This window comes from Monoraphidium neglectum (assembly GCF_000611645.1).
Source record: "Monoraphidium neglectum strain SAG 48.87 unplaced genomic scaffold scaffold01075, whole genome shotgun sequence".
Taxonomy (NCBI): domain Eukaryota; kingdom Viridiplantae; phylum Chlorophyta; class Chlorophyceae; order Sphaeropleales; family Selenastraceae; genus Monoraphidium; species Monoraphidium neglectum.
Window position 1 is genome coordinate 1 of NW_014012553.1, and position 17,050 is coordinate 17,050.

Sequence of the window (17,050 nt, forward strand, 5' to 3'; positions counted from 1 at the left end):
AAGTCGTCAGGGGAAGAAAGCGCGAAGTAGATTCCGCCCAGGGGCTCGCAGTCGGCGGGGGCGAGGGGCTCGCAGAGCGGGATGACCACGATCGAGGCGACGGCGTGGCAGGCCGGCGTGAAGACGTCGGGCGCCGGCTTGGGGACCTGCGGCTCCGGCGGGACGGCGCGGCGCGCGCCGTCGGTCCGTTGGGGGCGCGGGGTCAGGGTCAGAATTAGGATTGTGACATATGCGTGTTGCGTATTGCGTGGCACGTGTGTGTTGTGTGCACGTGTGCGGTTTGTTTCTTGCGCTGTATCTCTGTGTTGCGCGGTACCATTTTGTGTGCGCGACTTCTGTCACACCGGAAACCCCGCAGCGCACCTGCTGGAAGTACTGCGTGGTGTCAGACACGAACCGCGCCTTGCCAGACTTGAGGGCAAAGCTCAGCAGCGTCCCGGCCAGCGGCAGCGCCGTCGCCGCCAGCGGCGCGCGCCGTGGCTGCGCGGCCGCGCCGCCGCCGCCGTCGCCGTCGCCGTCGCCGCCGCCGTGGGTGCCGGCAGATAAGGCGGCTGGGGGCTCATAGGTGGCGGGGTGGGGGTGGGTGTCATCCTTTTCCACGATGACGAGGGAGTCTCCATCCAGCAGGCCCAGCCGCACCGCCATGCGCACGTTGGTGGCGGCCTGCAGGTAGTCGGACAGGCCCTGCGGACGAGTCATCGCGATGAGTAGCATGGGGGTGGTGCCGTCCGATTAGTAAGATTCAGAGTATGAGCGATGGAGGTATACAAAGCAGTGAACGTGGCCGCCCGCGCACCAAGCGGCGCGGGCACGCTCCCTGCCGTGATGCTACAGCGGGGCGCGTGCGCGGCGACGTCGTCGCAGACAGGCGCGCGTCGCGGCCTAAGAGGTGGGATGAGTCGCGCGCTTTTGAAATTCACGCGCGCGTGTGAGCGCCATGCAACGCTGCGTCGCGCCGCGCCGCGCGCCTGCATGGCGAGCCCCGCGGCTGCGGTTGTGTCTGGCTCCTCTTCAACCGCTGCCATGACTCGGCAGAGCCTGGCAAACTGGGGGGCGAAGCAGAGCGGGCATCCCAGGGGGCAGGGGCGGATGCGAGGTGCGTCAGAGGGGCCCGGGGGGGGGGTGTGTGCATCAGACGCGGGTTGGTTTCGCACAAGTGCGGGGCGGGGACCTGCCAGTGGCTGCCAATTGCACGAGCTACTACCGTATCCCTATGCTAGAGCGGGGCGGCCAGGGGCCGCAGCAGCCGCGCAAGCGGCAATAAGGGTAGCCCCGCGGTTGCAGTCGGGCGATCCGAGGTGGGTGCCACTCGGTCCCCTTGAGTGCCCATGCCATCCGTCTTGCCACGCGCACGCACGCGCGCCCGAAACCCCCACGCACCTGGGGGTTGCACACGTGCGTAAGCAGCGCCGTCGCGGCCAACCCGAGCACCGGCAGCCACCATCCCGCGCCAAACGCGCCGGGCTCGAGCGACGCCACGGTCAGGCACCCCAGCAGCCGCGGGCCGGCCGTGATGGGAACCAGGAGGAAGCTGCGGAGCCCTGCCCGCCGCCGCAGGGTCGCCAGGTCGTGCGGCAGTTGTGGCGCCGCGTCCCCCTGCAAAAAGCGGGGGTTAGGGCAGCATGCACGCACGTGGTGGGGTGGACGGGTACATGCGAAAAGGATGAGCTGCTGTGCCACGCGAAGCGGCCCAGCAGGGTAGCACAAGAGACCCTGTTCTGCCCTGCTGGATTTGAGTGCGCAGAGGCAGGCGCAGGGGATGCCCGGAGGTGACAAACCCAGGCTGCTGGCGCGCCGCGGGCGTGGACGGGGCAGCTGGCCGCTGGGGCGCGCGCCTCAACGGCGCGCCTGCCTGGCGCGCCTGCGTGGGGCGCCTGCCTGGCGCACCGTGGTGGTTGGCTCCGCGTCGAAGCGCAGGGCGCAGCCCTCTGCAAAAACCCGCAGCGCGCTCCAGTCCGCCCCGCGCGCCACCACGGGAAACGCCCTGCACACGCCCTCGCCGACGCCGCTCGCCGCCAGCAGCACCGCCGAGGCGGCGCCGCGGGGCCCCCCGCCGGGCGTCCGGACGGCGGCGGAGATGCTGCGCGGCGGCGAGGGGGCGGGCGCGCGCGCTTGGGCGGTCAGAGTCGATCGTGATGTCCCACGCCCGGAAGCCTTTCTTGAGGTGGGTAACAACCGCAGCTGGCGGCCGCCTGCCCTGCAGCTCCGCACAACGCGTCGTTGCCGCTGCATGTCCCGTTGGGGGGCTGCGCCCCAAACCACCTCTTGGCGGCGCCCGTGTGCCGCCGCGTCAACCCCTGAAATATTCTCTCTCCGCTGCCAACGCAAGCAAGGGCATGTGAGTTTTCGCGGCCACGTCTGGCCTGGCGGCCGCTGCGAGTGCCCCAGCTGTGCGAGCCAGAGCGTAAGACTCGAGCCTCACCTGCAGAGATCGACCTCTGGCAGCTGCCCCACGATCAGCTCCGCCAGCTCAGCGAGGGCGAGTGCGGGCGTGCAGCTTCCCACGAGGTGCAGTTGCAGCATCAAATCCTGGAGCCTCTGCTTTTGGTTTGGGGCGTCGTGTCGGGGAGATGGGGCCAGGAGGGGGGTTTGAATGTTCGAGGTGCGCTAAATGTGGCAGTTGCCGGGGCTGCAGGCCCAGGGTCGGCACTTGTGCTGTGGGCGAGGAAAGGGGAGCGCCGTTGGGTGACGGCCCTAGGGAACAACCAGCGTGCGGCGACACGCTTGCAGTGCGACGCTCGGCGGTTGGGTGCATGTGTGGGGGCAGTGACCCGACCGCCGGTTGCCATAAAGCTAGGGTGCTCGGCCGCATGCAGAAGCGAGTTTCTGAAACCCCGGACAGCCAGGGGCCTCTGCGTGAGGGGCCCCCGCCCTCGCGACTCGCATCGCAACTTCACGCTGGGGCGCGCCGGACAGCGGCCGCCGCTCGCCTGCACGGCGTGGGGCGGCATAGTGACTCCTGCATCCGCCTGCTCCTCGTGCTCCCTGGGTGCTGCGGGGCCGGCGGCCGCGGCGGCGGCGGCTCCGGAGCCATTCAGCTCTTGCCGCAAGGGACGCGAAGCGCCTGTCGCCCCGTGGTCGGGCCCCGTCCCCGGCCGGCACTCCTCTGTGGGGCTCGGCAAGCTCGCGCTATAGCACGCGCCCATTGTAGCATCCGCAGTCTACTTGACCCAAGGCGTCACGCGGTCATGGGATCCGACAAGATGTTGGGATTGGGCTCCGCACGGCTCACGAGGACACGACGCTTCAAACACTCGGTAATTCTTCTATACATTTGGAGCTGTCGGAGCCCGTACTCAGTGCAGCAGCTCGTTGTTGGGCTGGTCACCCGCGGCCAGTTACTCAACTGGCCGCATCTTCGCAACGCTCGCGCGCGGCGCGCGACCGTCCAGGGCCCGCGTCCCCGCCCCCAGGGCAGAATTTCAGAGCGCACAATGTACTAGCCAACCAGGGGCGCGGCAACGGCTGCGTTCGCCGCCAACCGCCTCCGCGCGTGCGCCCGCCGCGATCATGACGCATCTGACTGAGAAATACTGTACAACAGGCGGCGCCGGCGCGCGCAGCCAACCACCCGCCGTCATCGGCTCCCCGATCATCTCTGTACTGAGTGTATCAATCACCTGAATGAGATTGAAGTCGAACCTTGCGCATTGAGACCAGCGTGCACCGCTCGGCGGCGCAGCCGCGGGACATTCAATCGTGGAAGCCCGCGGACAGCAACGCGCACACGAGGCCGGTTCCTCCCCACCCACGTGCTCGCCCCCATCCCTCCCGATTGTTCAAGACTTCTAGCATTGCCGTGGGTGCAGCAGCTGCGGCCCTGCGACTTCCAGGGCAGCGGTGCCCAAACGTTCATCTCTGCTTCCCTGAGGGCTGGCAGAGCTTCCCCAGTCCTTGCTTGGCCCAGTGCCGACTGCCCCGCGACGCGCCTTGGGTTTTGCAACAGTGCCTCACACAAACACTCAGACCCCTTGCCCCAAATCCATGGCCTCCAACGCGCGAAGACGACTCTAGCAAGCCGCCTAAAAATTTGGGGGTCACAATGGGTGTGTTACTGGGCGGCCACGCGGCGACGCGGGCTTACAAGCTGCACGTCAGCTCGCTAGCCGCACGTTTCGCAGCGTTCTCATTCTGGCAGGCCAAGGGGGGACCCACGCATATGCATGCACATCCTTGCATGCGAGGCTGCTGCCCAGGGCTGGGCGGGGCGTTCGGCAGGCAGATTGAGCCGGTGAGTAATCACGGCGGATCTCCCGCTGAGATCTCACCATCTTTGCTTGGGCCGCGACACCGCCCTGTGGCCGCGTTCAACGACGTTGCCCCACGCATGGCAACAAGCCCAAGTTTTGTCCTTATTGACATCATTGCCACCAACAGCATGAAGCAGACAGATTAGGCAGAGAATGACAAGACGTAAGTGGGGCAGCGTGGACCAGCCGCAGCGAGCAAGGCAAGCCTTGTGCCACAGGGTCAGCCGCGCATCTCAGCGCAGCACGTCGCACATCATGCATGCACGCCCTGCGGTGGACCTGCCTTAAGCATAAATGCGATGGATTCAGGCCGCCGCCGGATCTCGACACTGAATGCACGACGGCACAACTTGCGGGCCCTGGGCCGCATGCGCATCGACAGCCGGGAGCGCTCCCCGTGCCCAACGCCGGCACACCCGCCGCGGCGCGCGAGGCGCGGCCGGTCGCGACGCGAAGGCCCGGACCGCGGGCCGGCCCCTCAGCCCACGGCGCGCGTGTCCCCTCAGCTGCCGGCAGGCGCTCGCGGGGGCCACGCGCGCGCGCCTTGGACAAACACCTCTCTTATGTGCCTGTCGTCCCCCAGGTGCACGAACTTCTCGAGAAGCTGCATCAGCTCGTCCCCCTCGAATGCATCAAACGCAGCCCCGCACCCCGCGTCGATCAGCAACGCGTCGAACGCGTGCCCCGGCTCGAGCGCGCCGGCCGGCCCCCGCGGCCCGCCGAGGCCGAGCGCGCGCGCGCCGCCCTCTGTGGCGAGCCAGAGTGCGTGTTTCCAGTCTAAGACGTGGTCGGCGGCGGCTGCGGCCACTGAGCGGGCGGCGCCGCCGGCGGAGAGCGAGGCGGCCTTGAGGGCGTGGCTGTTGGCGACGGCCATGCGGGCAGCTACCAGCATCGAGTAGCTGCCAGAGTTGCGGGGAGGGATGCGCGCGCGCGCGCGCGCGTGTGTGTGTGTGTGTGCGTGCGTGTGTGTGTACAAAGTTATGTAATGTTGTTGGGAAGCGGCGTCAACATGCATGCATCGCGTCCTGCTCGACAGCCGGCTGCGAAACTGGCACCCGGCACAACCTCAACTCAGAGTCACGCTCTGCGGCTCCCCCGCGGCTGCAGCTGGGACGCCATGCAGGGGTCCCCACACGCGCGCGCCCTCCCGCCGCTCCCCCTCCTCCCACAGCAGACGCCCAGCCAGCCCACCTCGACAGCTCAATATATCAGCCGACCACGCACCCCTCAGCCACCCTGCCTCCCCTCCCCGCCGTGCCAAACCCGCATGCCCATGGACCCACCTGTACCCGCCCGCGATGTCGGAGCCGAGCCCCACTGTGACCCCCGCCCTCAGCGCCCGCGCCACATCGAGCAGCCCATCCCCAAAGTAAAAGTTCGACAGCGGGCAGTGCGATATCGCCGCGCCCGCGGCCGCCATGGCGGCCAGCCCGGCGGGGCCCAGCTGCGTGCCGTGCGCGAAGACGCTGCCCGGGGTCAGCAGGCCGGCGGCCCTGAACACCTCCACATCGCTGCTGCCGTCGAACTCCTCCTCTGCCGCCGCGGCGCCGCCGCCCTCCCCTGCCTCAAGGTCCCCGCCGCACCCGCCGGGGGCGCCGCGACCGTCGCTGCCGCAGTCGTTGCCGGCCCGTCCCTGCTCCGGCTCGGCCCCAGGGCCCCCGCCGCCCGCGGCCGTGCCGTCGCCACCGCTGCCGGCGCGTCCAAGGTGCAGCGCCGCCGTCGCGCGCACCTCATCGCGGCTCTCGCTGATGTGGCTGTGGACGTGCGCCCCCGTCTCCGCCGCCAGCCGCCCGAGGCCGGCCAGCATGGCGGGGGAGCAGGTGGGCGGGAACCTCGGGATCACCGCGGGCGTCAGCCTCGGACAGCGCTTCGAAATCACGTAATCGACGACCTGCTGGGGCGCACGAGGGGCGGGGGGTAAGCGGGAAACACCCCGTTTCAGGCGATTGTGGCGCAGTCTGCCGCAAGTGCGCGTTGTTGAGGAGGCAAGCAAATTAGCCTGCAGCCCCGGCCGCGGCCAGCACGCGCACACCCCTGGCTCAGCACGTGCACATTGAGAGACCACGCGCGCGCGAGTGCGGGACAGTCTTTCTGTATAACGACGGCAAACCACACGCAAACGAAGGGCGACGCGGGTCATATGCGTGGGCGACCGGTGACGTCACTCGCCTCCCTGGCGCCGGCCAGCCCCTCGTCCAGTGTTTCAGAGTAGTAATCAGGGCAGTTGACGTCCATGCTGACCTTGCCTATGACGGCCCTCTGGCCCACCGATTCCACAATGTCGGCCAGCACCTCGGGGTTTGCCGTGGCGATTACGCACATGGCGGGGTGCATGCATGTGAGGGGGTTGGGGCTGCTGGGCGGCGGGCCGTGAGCAGCGCCCTGCGGGCGCCTGCAAGTACACATGTTCAGGCCCACCACACTGACTGACGGCACTGAGCAGAGCGTGCGTGCACACGCGCATGCAGTCGTGCTTGTATGCACACACGCACAAGACAAGTATGCGCACGTGTACATGCGCACGTGCAAGTGCACGCACACACCGCCACACGCACACACACCAACACACACACGTGCGCGCGCGCGCATGCGCAGGTCTGCAGGCATAAAATCGTGTGTCTCCCACCTTGCAGGGCTCCATATGCAGGGTGGTGAAGTAGGCGGCCGTAGTGGTGCCTAACGACAACGTGCGAGCCACCAGCCGCGAATACACGTCGCGCGCGCGCGCGGCGTCGCGCAGAGCGGCCTCGGTTGGGAACGTGTAGGTGTTGAGCCAGCTGTGTGATGTGGCCGCGGCGGGTGCAGCGGACGTGCGTGGGCAAACGGGCGCTGAGGTATGCGCAGGTGGTGAAGCGGGGGATGCTTTGGAGGAGCCAAACGCGAGGCCACAGCGAGAGACGGCTCATTGAATGTGGTGGCTCACTCGAACAGCGGTAGGTCGGTCCCAGTGCCTGTGAATGGCAGCTGCGGCGCGTGGATGTGGGTGTCTACGAACCCGGGCAGGAGCATCTGCTGCGGCCCCAGCACGCGCACGGCGCTTGCGGGGACGCCGTGCGTGGCGCACAGGGCTTCGATGTCTGATCCATCGCCAATCGCGGCGATGGCGCCGCTGGCGTCGACAATAATGGCGGCGTCAGGGAGTATGTTGACCTCTCCCATCGAGGGCATCTGCACCACGGCGCCCCTGAAGGCCAGCATGGCCCCTGTGTTTCACCAGCTGCCGGCGAGCAGCGCGCTGCGCTTTGCTGTGCGAGCCGCGCTGGGTTTCGACGCCCAGAGATATAACCGAGGGATTTATTTCAGCTGGGTTATTAACGTGCCACTGATATCATACGAAGCAATGAGAAATATGGGTGCAGATCACGTGCTCCCCTGGCGAGCTACTGATCAACTGAGGCTTATTGAGGCGGATATTTCTGAAAGGCCCATTCGCCATGATTGAAATAAGGGAAATTGTTATTCGGGATTGCCAAGTTGTGGCCAAGCAGCCAAACTACGGTAGCCAGCCTGCAGCCCCCTGGGCTGCAGGACTGATGTCACAGGACAGGTACTGTACTCAGACTGAGGGGTTAGTCTCCCAGGCTGCTAGGACTGGGCCTTATCTGTCGACACCTAGCTGGGAGTCACTGCCAGTAGAGCAGCTGCCCAGTAGGCGCCCCTGGGTGACTGGGCCTGTGAAGGGGTCAGGGGCTTAGTCGTTGAAGGGTTGAAGACTAACCCCTCAGTCAGACTAGTACTGTCCCGTGACAACTGAAGCGCGAGCTGCACGTGCAGCTGCCCACGAACGGCTTCATCGACCAGCATCTTACCCCAGCTACAGGTGCAACAAAGGCCACGATAAGCCTCTCTGTTTGCGTACCGGCCAGCCCGGGCATCCGGATCCTAGCAGGTGCACAAAGACACGGCAGTTGCAACCTCGATGACGGTTGCCTGCACCACCCGCACTCAACACGCAGGTGTGCAGCTGTGTGAGTGTGTGTGTGTGTGTGCTGAAGCTGCGAGTCAAGGCTGAAATGGCATTCTGGATACTTGTAGCTGAGATCGCCGGCTCGTCAGCATGATGCATGCGTACCAGAGCGAGGACCCCGTGGTGAGCTTCGGCACACTCAAGTGACTGAGGGGGTGACAGTGCCCACGTCCAGCGCTCGAGGGACATGTGCATTGTGAGACTGTTGATATGAGATCCTGGACTTTGGATGTTGATGATGGCCTATTGCTAGCAGGTTTGAATCCTGCTGGAGTCATCATGCAGGTGGTTGAGGTGCTTCAAACCACGCACATACTGTACGCACTTGGCGCAGCCGGCCGCGTCGAGCAGCATCACCTGCAGTCGCGATGAACCGGTGGTGCATGCTGGATGCTGGTCACCTCAGTTTACAAGGCCTGGGCGCCAGGCTGAACAGCGTTGCTGCAACGCCGGCCGAACAACACGTGCACGGTGGAAAGCAGCCGGTAAACTGGAGGCGCATGCTTGCCATGCAAACCTGCTGCCCTGCACTTGATGATGCAACTGCCGCAGATCCTTACTGCCGGTGCCATGCATGCACACGACACTTGATTTTTTACGTATTTTCATGCGTATCCAATTGCATCAGGGTCCTCCACCTGGACGGTGCGGTCGGCGCCTACAGCAGCTGCGCAAGACCGCTGCGCGAAGCCGCTTGCAGCGCCACCCTGCACTGCGGATCCAGCCAAGCGTCCCGGAGGGCCCGGCCCACGCAGCTCAGACAGAAATGATTTGCATGTTTATCGGACCAAGTTGAGCAGCCGTGCTAGGCAGGGCAAGCTTCCAATTCTAAATTTGAGCCGTCAGCTGTCCGCCCCCTCCTCAGTGCCCGGCGGTGTCCCCAGGCCCCGCCCGGCCTAGAATGAGTTGCGGATGGTAGTCAGAGTATTGTCACCACCCCGGGTAGCCCGATCATGCACCGGTGGGCGCGGGCAGCTCGGCGGTCCTTTCAAATTTGCTGAAAAGCCCGGAAATCTGACACAAGCGGCCATTAATTTTGCCCAGACAATCATCACAGGTCCCTGGCTCATCACAGCCAGCGTCCCTGTGTTCTTTCAGCGCATTCAGAGACCGCAAAGCGTGCCCCCCCGCAAACAAGCAAGACCGAAGGACAGCAACTATGCGCGAGGTCATCTCCATCCACATCGGCCAGGCCGGCATCCAGGTGCGTGACCATGCCCCAACATGCTCCACGCGCTCGATCTGCCGCCGCTGCCCATCATGATCTGACTCCCGCCGCCCGACATCTGCCCAAAATTCATCGCCCTTCCACACCTGGACGCAGGTCGGCAATGCCTGCTGGGAGCTGTACTGCCTGGAGCACGGCATCCAGCCTGACGGCCAGGTGTGCGGCTGGGTGCTAGCAGCGGAGTGGCGGGGGAGGCGGGCATGGGGATGGTCACCATGGGAGCGTACATAGGGGGTCGGAGGTTGGCATAAGGATGACACGCAGCTGCGCATCTGGGGCAGCTGGGTCCTTGCTGCATCCCCTGGCGCTGCCGACGTCGCATCCCAACGTCTACGACTCGCACCACCAACACCAGATGCCCAGCGACAAGACGATCGGTGGCGGCGACGATGCCTTCAACACCTTCTTCTCGGAGACCGGTGCCGGCAAGCACGTGCCCCGCTGCATCTTCCTCGACCTCGAGCCCACCGTGGTGGACGAGGTCCGCACCGGCACCTACAGGCAGCTGTTCCACCCCGAGCAGCTGATCTCCGGCAAGGAGGACGCCGCCAACAACTTTGCGCGCGGCCACTACACCAGTGAGCAGTCCACTCCCTGGGGCACTCGAAAGGGGCGCCAGATTTCCACCTACAGCAGGGCCTTGGAGGGGGTGCGAGCCGGCAGCTGATCCCGGTGCTTGACGCATCGCTCCCGCGCACGGCCCTCGCACACTCGAAGTGCCAGCCCTCGATGCATCAGCCCTGCACCACTCTGCTGTGCCTGTACGCACACACTTGATGCTGGCAACACCCCACAAACTTTTTCTTTACTATCTCTCCCCTCGACGCCCTCCCCCAGTCGGCAAGGAGATCGTGGACCTCGCGCTGGACCGCATCCGCAAGCTGGCCGACAACTGCACCGGCCTGCAGGGCTTCCTCGTCTTCAACGCCGTCGGCGGCGGCACCGGCTCGGGCCTGGGCTCCCTCCTGCTGGAGCGCCTGTCAGTGGACTATGGCAAGAAGTCCAAGCTGGGCTTCACCATCTACCCCTCCCCCCAGGTGAGGACCGGACAGGGGCTGCAGCTGCGCATGCGCTCCCCGTGCGTGTGCACCCCAACTGTCTTGCCACTGAAACTGTGCATGACAGCTGGATCAACAAACCATAATTTTGCCTGGCAGCTTTTTATCGACACCACCACACATGACCGTTATGGCGCCCACCCGCCCTGACCCCCAGGTGTCTACCGCCGTGGTGGAGCCCTACAACTCTGTGCTGTCCACCCACTCCCTGCTGGAGCACACTGACGTGGCCGTGATGCTGGACAACGAGGCCGTGTACGACATCTGCCGCCGCTCCCTCGACATTGAGCGCCCCACCTACACCAACCTCAACAGGTGCCCGCCCTGCTGGAGGAGGCTGACTAGGACCCTGCGTTGGCCGTGCAGATCATACTGTTTGGCCAGCTGCGCGGGCAGAAGCCTTGCGATTACATCGGTGACAGTGGGCTGTTTCTGCCTACCTGTCGCCCGGCTGGTAGCCAATTGATACTGCCCTGCCCCCCAATCCCACCAAACCACCCCACTCCACACACCCCTCTCCCACCCCACCCCAGGCTGGTGGCCCAGGTGATCTCGTCCCTGACCACCTCCCTGCGCTTCGACGGCGCCCTCAACGTGGACATCACCGAGTTCCAGACAAACCTGGTGCCCTACCCCCGGATCCACTTCATGCTCAGCTCCTACGCGCCCGTGATCAGCGCCGAGAAGGCCTACCACGAGCAGCTGTCGGTGGCCGAGATCACCAACAGCGCGTTTGAGCCCTCCAGCATGATGGTCAAGTGCGACCCCCGCCACGGTGGGTGCCCCTACGTCGGGGGACGCTTTCAGGGGGTGGATAAATGTGTTGGCTGATATGCGCCTCCTGATGACACCGGAGTCTGATGCAGGCAACAAGCACTTCCTGCGCGCTGATGCTGGCTGCTCTTCGCATCCCGCACACCTTAGCTGACCTGCGTGCACACACATGCACAATCCCACACACAGGCAAGTACATGGCGTGCTGCCTGATGTACCGCGGCGATGTGGTGCCCAAGGACGTCAACGCCTCGGTGGCCACCATCAAGACCAAGAGGACCATCCAGGTGGGGGCAAAGGGCACAGGCCCGCTGCTTGTGGCCACTAGGGTGGCGTGGGCCGCTGCTGTGGTGTATCCGTGCCCACAACAGGCTGCTGCGTAGCCCCAGGCGGCCATACGCTGACAACCTGCCTTCCTTTGCAGTCAGCCAGTCTTCACGGCCTGCCAAGACACACACTTTGGCATCATCCACTCGCCCCGGTCTGACGCCCCCTCTTGTTTCCCTGCCGGCCCCCCTGCAGTTTGTGGACTGGTGCCCCACCGGTTTCAAGTGCGGCATCAACTACCAGCCCCCCACCGTCGTCCCCGGCGGCGACCTGGCCAAGGTGCAGCGCGCCGTGTGCATGATCTCCAACTCCACCGCCATCGCCGAGGTCTTCTCGCGCCTTGACCACAAGTTTGACCTGATGTACGCGAAGCGCGCGTTTGTGCACTGGTACGTCGGGGAGGGCATGGAGGAGGGCGAGTTCAGCGAGGCGAGGGAGGACCTGGCGGCGCTGGAGAAGGACTACGAGGAGGTGGGCGCCGACAGCGCCGAGGGCCAGGGCGAGGACGAGGGCGAGGAGTACTAGGGCGGCCGACCAGACCTAACGGCTGCACGGCGAGGCAGCAATCGCCGCTTGCTTCTGGCGGCTGCGGCGATGTGGTCGCCGCCCGGTGGTGTGGCAACCCTGGCGCCACATGCCCTGCGACCTGAGACCAAATTTGTTGTTCGCGTGCCTGCGCAAGAAGGAGTTGTCATGAGCCTGCATCTGAGGTTGTGACTGCAACACAGCATCACGCGCCCTGCACTCTCACTTTGGCACGCACGCCTCGTCGTTGGCTGCGCTGCAAGGGTGTGACCACGCGCTTGAGTCATGCTGTTGATCAAGGATCTAGGTTGTGGTGCGCCCAGCCGTGTAAACACACTGCAACTGATGGCTGGTTGGGAGTGTTGACACTAAGAGGTGGGCATGCAGATCAGCTGGGTCGGGCTGGTCACAGAGACGGAAAGCTGCCAAGTCCGTGACATGTTGCGAGGCTGGACACGCAGCAGAAGCCCAGGGGCATCTTGACCCAAGCGGCCCATCTACAGGCGCATGGATTACAGATTTGTGAGTGCCTCTGGCGGCAGTGCATAAGTGCGGCGCGCGCCCGACAACACTGGCGCGTACGTACCCTCGACACAGTGCGGCGCCGGCGGTGTGCACACGTGCGCACACGAGCTGGAGTGTCTAGACAGCCTTGGCTTTGCAGCGTGTGGGCACGCGCTGGTGTACAACTGGCACAAAGCGGACGGCGGCAGCGAAGGACGCCAAGAGCAACAACAAATTCAGGGCGCGCACAGCCGCGGCCTGCCCCTGCGCGCGCAGGGTGCGCCCCAGGCGCGGCAGGATCCAAAGCGGGGCGCTAGGCGCAGCCTCTACGGCCGCGCGCTGCCTGCCTCGGCAGCGGTCTGCCCCAAAGAATCCTGCGCAATAGTTGGCCTGCCAGCCGTTGAGGTGTGCCGCTGCCACTCTGGCGGCGGGGTGGCTACCCAGCGCCCACCCTCCTGAGCCGGCAGCCAGCTCCCAGCGCCCCTGCCGCCAGCGAAAGCAGCAGCCAAGGCAAACGCGGCAGCAATCAGCGCGGCAAGCGCACGACTCGCCACACTACAGCCAGCCCCAGCCCTGCGTACACGCTTCCTGGCGCCACGCAGCACGCCAGCAACAATGGGCCGGCCAGGCCGGCACCCGCGAGAACCAGCAGAGACGACGCACGGAAAGAAGAACAGCAGCACCCACTAAGTTGAGGGACGGCGTGCTCTCGCACATGGCCGACCTCCATTCCAAATTGCAACGGCTCCGGCAAACCACAGGGAAGAGTTTGGTGTTGAAAACGCGACGGGCGGGCGGGCCACACGGCTGCAGCAGGCTCGCAGTGCCCAGCCCTGCTGCCTCACAGACATGATTGGCAGGGAACACAGCGACCTTGGGCCCTCCACTGCGCAACAAACACGTAACCAACACTGGCTTCACAACAGGCCTCGAAATAAAGCAGCGCCAAGCCCGCCGCGAGCGCCCGCCGTGCCGGGCGCGGGGCCGGGCCAGCTCCGCCTCGGGCAAGCCGGCTGAGGCGGGCCGGCGGCCTCGGGGACGTGCGGCCTCAAGACGCCTTGCGCTGGTTGTTCTTTTCGAACTGGATGATGCCGACAGGCAGCCCGCCGGGGCCCTGGCCGCCGCCGGGCGCCATGCTCACGCCCAGGATGGCCACTGCGGCGCCGCAGGGTGTTTAGAGGCAGGTTTGCCGGAGGATGGGTGGGGGTGGGGGGCGTTGAAAAGAAGAGAGCGGTGGCGTCAGCAGAGGCGTGCGAAAGCAGGCGGCGGGGGGGACGACGAGCGGGTTTCGCAAAGCGCTTGCGGCGGGAAGCGCCCGCCCCTCAGAGCGCTTCGCGTCACACCTGGTCCACATTGCACACAGGGGCGCGCTTCACACGCCCCGCGGCGGCCGGCCAGCTGCAGCTGCCACCTCCAAGACCCCGCGGCTGACTCGGCGCAAGTCCCCTCAGCGCAAGCCCCCTCTGAAGAACACCCCTCCAAGAGCCCCTTCCCCCAAAACGACCCACGCACGCACCCACCCTTATACATGAGGAACCCGAGCGCGGCACACCCGAGCTGCCACGCCTCCGCCCCCGGCGCCCCCAGCGCCAGCTGCGCCACCGACTCCCCCGCCGCCCGCGGCGCCGCGCCGTCGAGCGGCCCCGCGCCGCCGTGCTGGTGCACGAGCGCAGACGCCGCCGACAGCGCCGCGAGCGCGACGAGCGCCACCCTGAACGCCCCGCTGCCGAGCGCCTGGCGCGCGCCGCGCCAACTGATGTCAGCCGCGCCGTTGCCCGCGGCCGGCGCGGTGCCGGGGGTGCCGGCGCCGGCGCCGCCGGCCGCGGCGGCGGCGGTTGAGGCGGCGGTGGCGGGCTGGGGGGCGCCTGCCTTGGCGGCCACCGCGGCGGAGGACACCGCTGAGTCGGCGCCGATCTGCGGCGGAGAGTGTGAGTGCGTGTGTGTGTGTGTGTGTGTGTGTGTGTGTGGTGAGTGTCCATGTGCAGGGCCCTGGCAGCAGCACGGTCACGCGCGCATGAGGCCCCGAAGCTGCCACCGCCCCCTGCACCATCCATCCCACCACGGGGCCATCCCCTGGAGGACAATCCCCAGCGCACACGGCGCCCCTCATCAACCCCGACCCCTCAGGGCTTGGCGGGTCCCCCCCTCCCCCCCGGCGCGCCGCTCCAACCAACATGCGGGCAGGGGGGAGGGGTATGGAGTTTGCGATGCGCCCGACATCCGAACCGCCCCCCATGCCTCGCCTGAAAAACCCCACCCCTCCCCAGGCGCCCGCCAGCTCAGCAAACCGCGAGCCCGTGCCGTGCCGCCCAACACGCCCACCAGTCCAGAAACAAAACAGCCTGCCACAACCTGGCCCCGGCCAGCGCCAGCTCAGCAACCACAACCGCCACCGGCACCTCAGCGGACGTGCCCACCTGCAGCAGATACTGGTATGCGAGCCCCGCGCACCCGCCCAGCGCAAACGGCACCGCCGCCGCCGGCCCCGACGCCAGCGCGGCGATGCCGCTGCCGCCGGCGGTCAGCAGCGCCGTCGCCAGCAGCAGGCGCTGCTTCAGATCTGAGTACTCCGACAGCCCCGCGCTGCGCAGCGCGGCGGCCTGCTCCTGCGGGATGGACGCCGGCAGAGAGGGCGCGGGGGCGCGGGTCGGGAAAAAGAGGGCGGGCGGGCGTGGGGTGCTGGCAGCGACCCCTGGGAAATGCAGCTGGCGCTGCTGCGCCAGGCCGCTGAGATGGCCGGGGGCGTCCCCGGTCACACGCGGCCGCTCATCGCCACCCACCAGCAACCCGCGGCGGCGCGCTCAGCGCGCCGCCGCCGCCGGCTGCCGGCCGGCACGCGCGAGCGAACACCTGCGGCGGCGCCCCAGTCCCGCGCGCACCTTGGTAAGAATGCGTGCCGTATCGCCCGACCCGTAGACGACCGCGTCCGGCGGCACTGGCGTGAGGTACGCGGCCGGCTCCCCCTTGCGCCCGCCCAGCTGCCGCCGGCACACAAACCTGCGGCGTGTCGTGGGGTGCACGCGGCGGCGGCGGTGGCGCCGTCAGCGCCCGTCCTCCGCGACGGCGGCCCCCGCCCCTGCGCGGGTTCGCGAGACGAGCGCGCAGCGCCGCACCGCTGCGGGCCCGCCCTACCCTGCACAGCATTGCGCCTGGCACCCGCAGCAGCACGTGAGCGATGGCCCGCGGACGGGGTCGGCGAGCGAATACTGGCGGCTGTCGAGGCCCCCCACAACGTGGAGCAACCAGAACGCATAACAAAATGTATACACACACACACACACACACACACTCAGTCTCTCTCTCACACACACACACACATTCGCGCGCGCGCCTGTCTATGTGATTGGTCCTGCTGCTGGAGACGTTGACCTCCTCCAGTGTCCAGCTGCCGCCCTCCGGCGCCACCATCACCGCCGCCAACGGGCCCAGCTCCGGCGCAAGGATGCTCACCTGGCGCCCGATGGGAGAGGGCAGGGGGAGGGGGGGGGGCGACCGTTCAACCGCGCCGCGGCGCTGCAGGGGGCGCCTTCTTGTCTGGTATCCTCTGCCAGTTGATCTACGCCCCCTTTGCCGCCGCGACGGATGCCCAAAGCTCAAGGCCCGCCGCAACCGCCACCGCCGCCGCGCACCCGAGCCCAGGCCCGTCCCTCGACCCTCGACCCTCCGCCGTGCCCCAAAACGCAAGACGCCCAGCTGCGACATCTCATCCGCTGATTGCATGTTTGCGGATGTATCTGAAACCTGCACGCCACTAAACACAAAAGCACAGAACCCCCGCGGCCGCCGCACCTCGTCCCGGGCGCCCTCCATGAATCGCGGCCGCGGGGCCGGCTCCTTGCCCGGGGGCCAGGTGGGGACGGGCGACGCCGCCGCTATGACGCAGTTGGCGCCCACCTCCTCGGTTACCACCTGGTGGGGTGTTTGGGGTTTTGAAAACTGCTGAGCCAGGACAGCAAACCGGGTGGAAGTTGGCGGAACACTCACAAAGGCGCCTGGCTGCGCGGCCCCGCCGACGAGACGGCCCTGCGCCGCCCGAGGCGGCGGCGGCGGCGGCGGCGCCGCCGCCAGCAACCAGTGGCGCGCTTAGTCAGCGTTCCGCAGCCGCCGCCGCTGCCGATGCGATCCAAATCTGGGCCCGGCCCGCCAGCAAGGCCGAAAGCTGGCTCATGCGGGCGGGATATTGATACAAAGTAGGAGCACATCAAAGTGTGGGCGGCGCACCGAGCAGATGTCGTCCATACTGCTGAGCGCCTGCTGGGGGTCGTTGACCGGCGAGACGCGGTGCAGCAGCGCGCGCCCGTCGGCCGCGATCAGGCAGACATTCACGCCCGCCGCCGGATCCGACAGCGCCGCGCCGCGCTCGAAGCTGGTGATGAGGCGGACGGTGTACACGGTGAGGGGGCCGGCCGCGGACGGC

General features: G+C 66.9%; 4 protein-coding genes across 4 annotated transcripts; 1 reads left to right on the forward strand and 3 right to left on the reverse strand.

Annotated features, from left to right (window-relative positions):
* Positions 1 to 214: 214 nt before the first annotated feature.
* Positions 215 to 2,523, reverse strand: MNEG_6554 (hypothetical protein; the record flags this gene model as incomplete). The annotated part of the gene is made up of 6 exons (XM_014044969.1): positions 215 to 292; positions 364 to 684; positions 945 to 1,046; positions 1,381 to 1,596; positions 1,888 to 2,080; positions 2,423 to 2,523. The coding sequence occupies 6 exons, from the start codon at positions 2,521 to 2,523 to the stop codon at positions 215 to 217; spliced, it is 1,011 nt and encodes a 336-aa protein (XP_013900423.1).
* A 2,229-nt stretch (positions 2,524 to 4,752) lies between these two features.
* MNEG_6555 (guanine deaminase) lies at positions 4,753 to 7,448 on the reverse strand (the record flags this gene model as incomplete). Its single annotated transcript, XM_014044970.1, has 5 exons — positions 4,753 to 5,149; positions 5,534 to 6,141; positions 6,492 to 6,632; positions 6,877 to 7,027; positions 7,174 to 7,448. The coding sequence occupies 5 exons, from the start codon at positions 7,446 to 7,448 to the stop codon at positions 4,753 to 4,755; spliced, it is 1,572 nt and encodes a 523-aa protein (XP_013900424.1).
* A 1,928-nt stretch (positions 7,449 to 9,376) lies between these two features.
* Positions 9,377 to 12,129, forward strand: MNEG_6556 (Tubulin alpha-1 chain; the record flags this gene model as incomplete). The annotated part of the gene is made up of 8 exons (XM_014044971.1): positions 9,377 to 9,421; positions 9,542 to 9,601; positions 9,801 to 10,023; positions 10,283 to 10,482; positions 10,661 to 10,818; positions 11,037 to 11,278; positions 11,467 to 11,564; positions 11,800 to 12,129. 8 exons carry the CDS (start codon positions 9,377 to 9,379, stop codon positions 12,127 to 12,129), a joined length of 1,356 nt encoding a protein of 451 aa, XP_013900425.1.
* A 1,552-nt stretch (positions 12,130 to 13,681) lies between these two features.
* MNEG_6557 (hypothetical protein) lies at positions 13,682 to 16,872 on the reverse strand (the record flags this gene model as incomplete). Its single annotated transcript, XM_014044972.1, has 8 exons — positions 13,682 to 13,788; positions 14,154 to 14,547; positions 15,051 to 15,239; positions 15,513 to 15,630; positions 15,654 to 15,709; positions 16,003 to 16,083; positions 16,423 to 16,542; positions 16,855 to 16,872. 8 exons carry the CDS (start codon positions 16,870 to 16,872, stop codon positions 13,682 to 13,684), a joined length of 1,083 nt encoding a protein of 360 aa, XP_013900426.1.
* Positions 16,873 to 17,050: the final 178 nt, after the last annotated feature.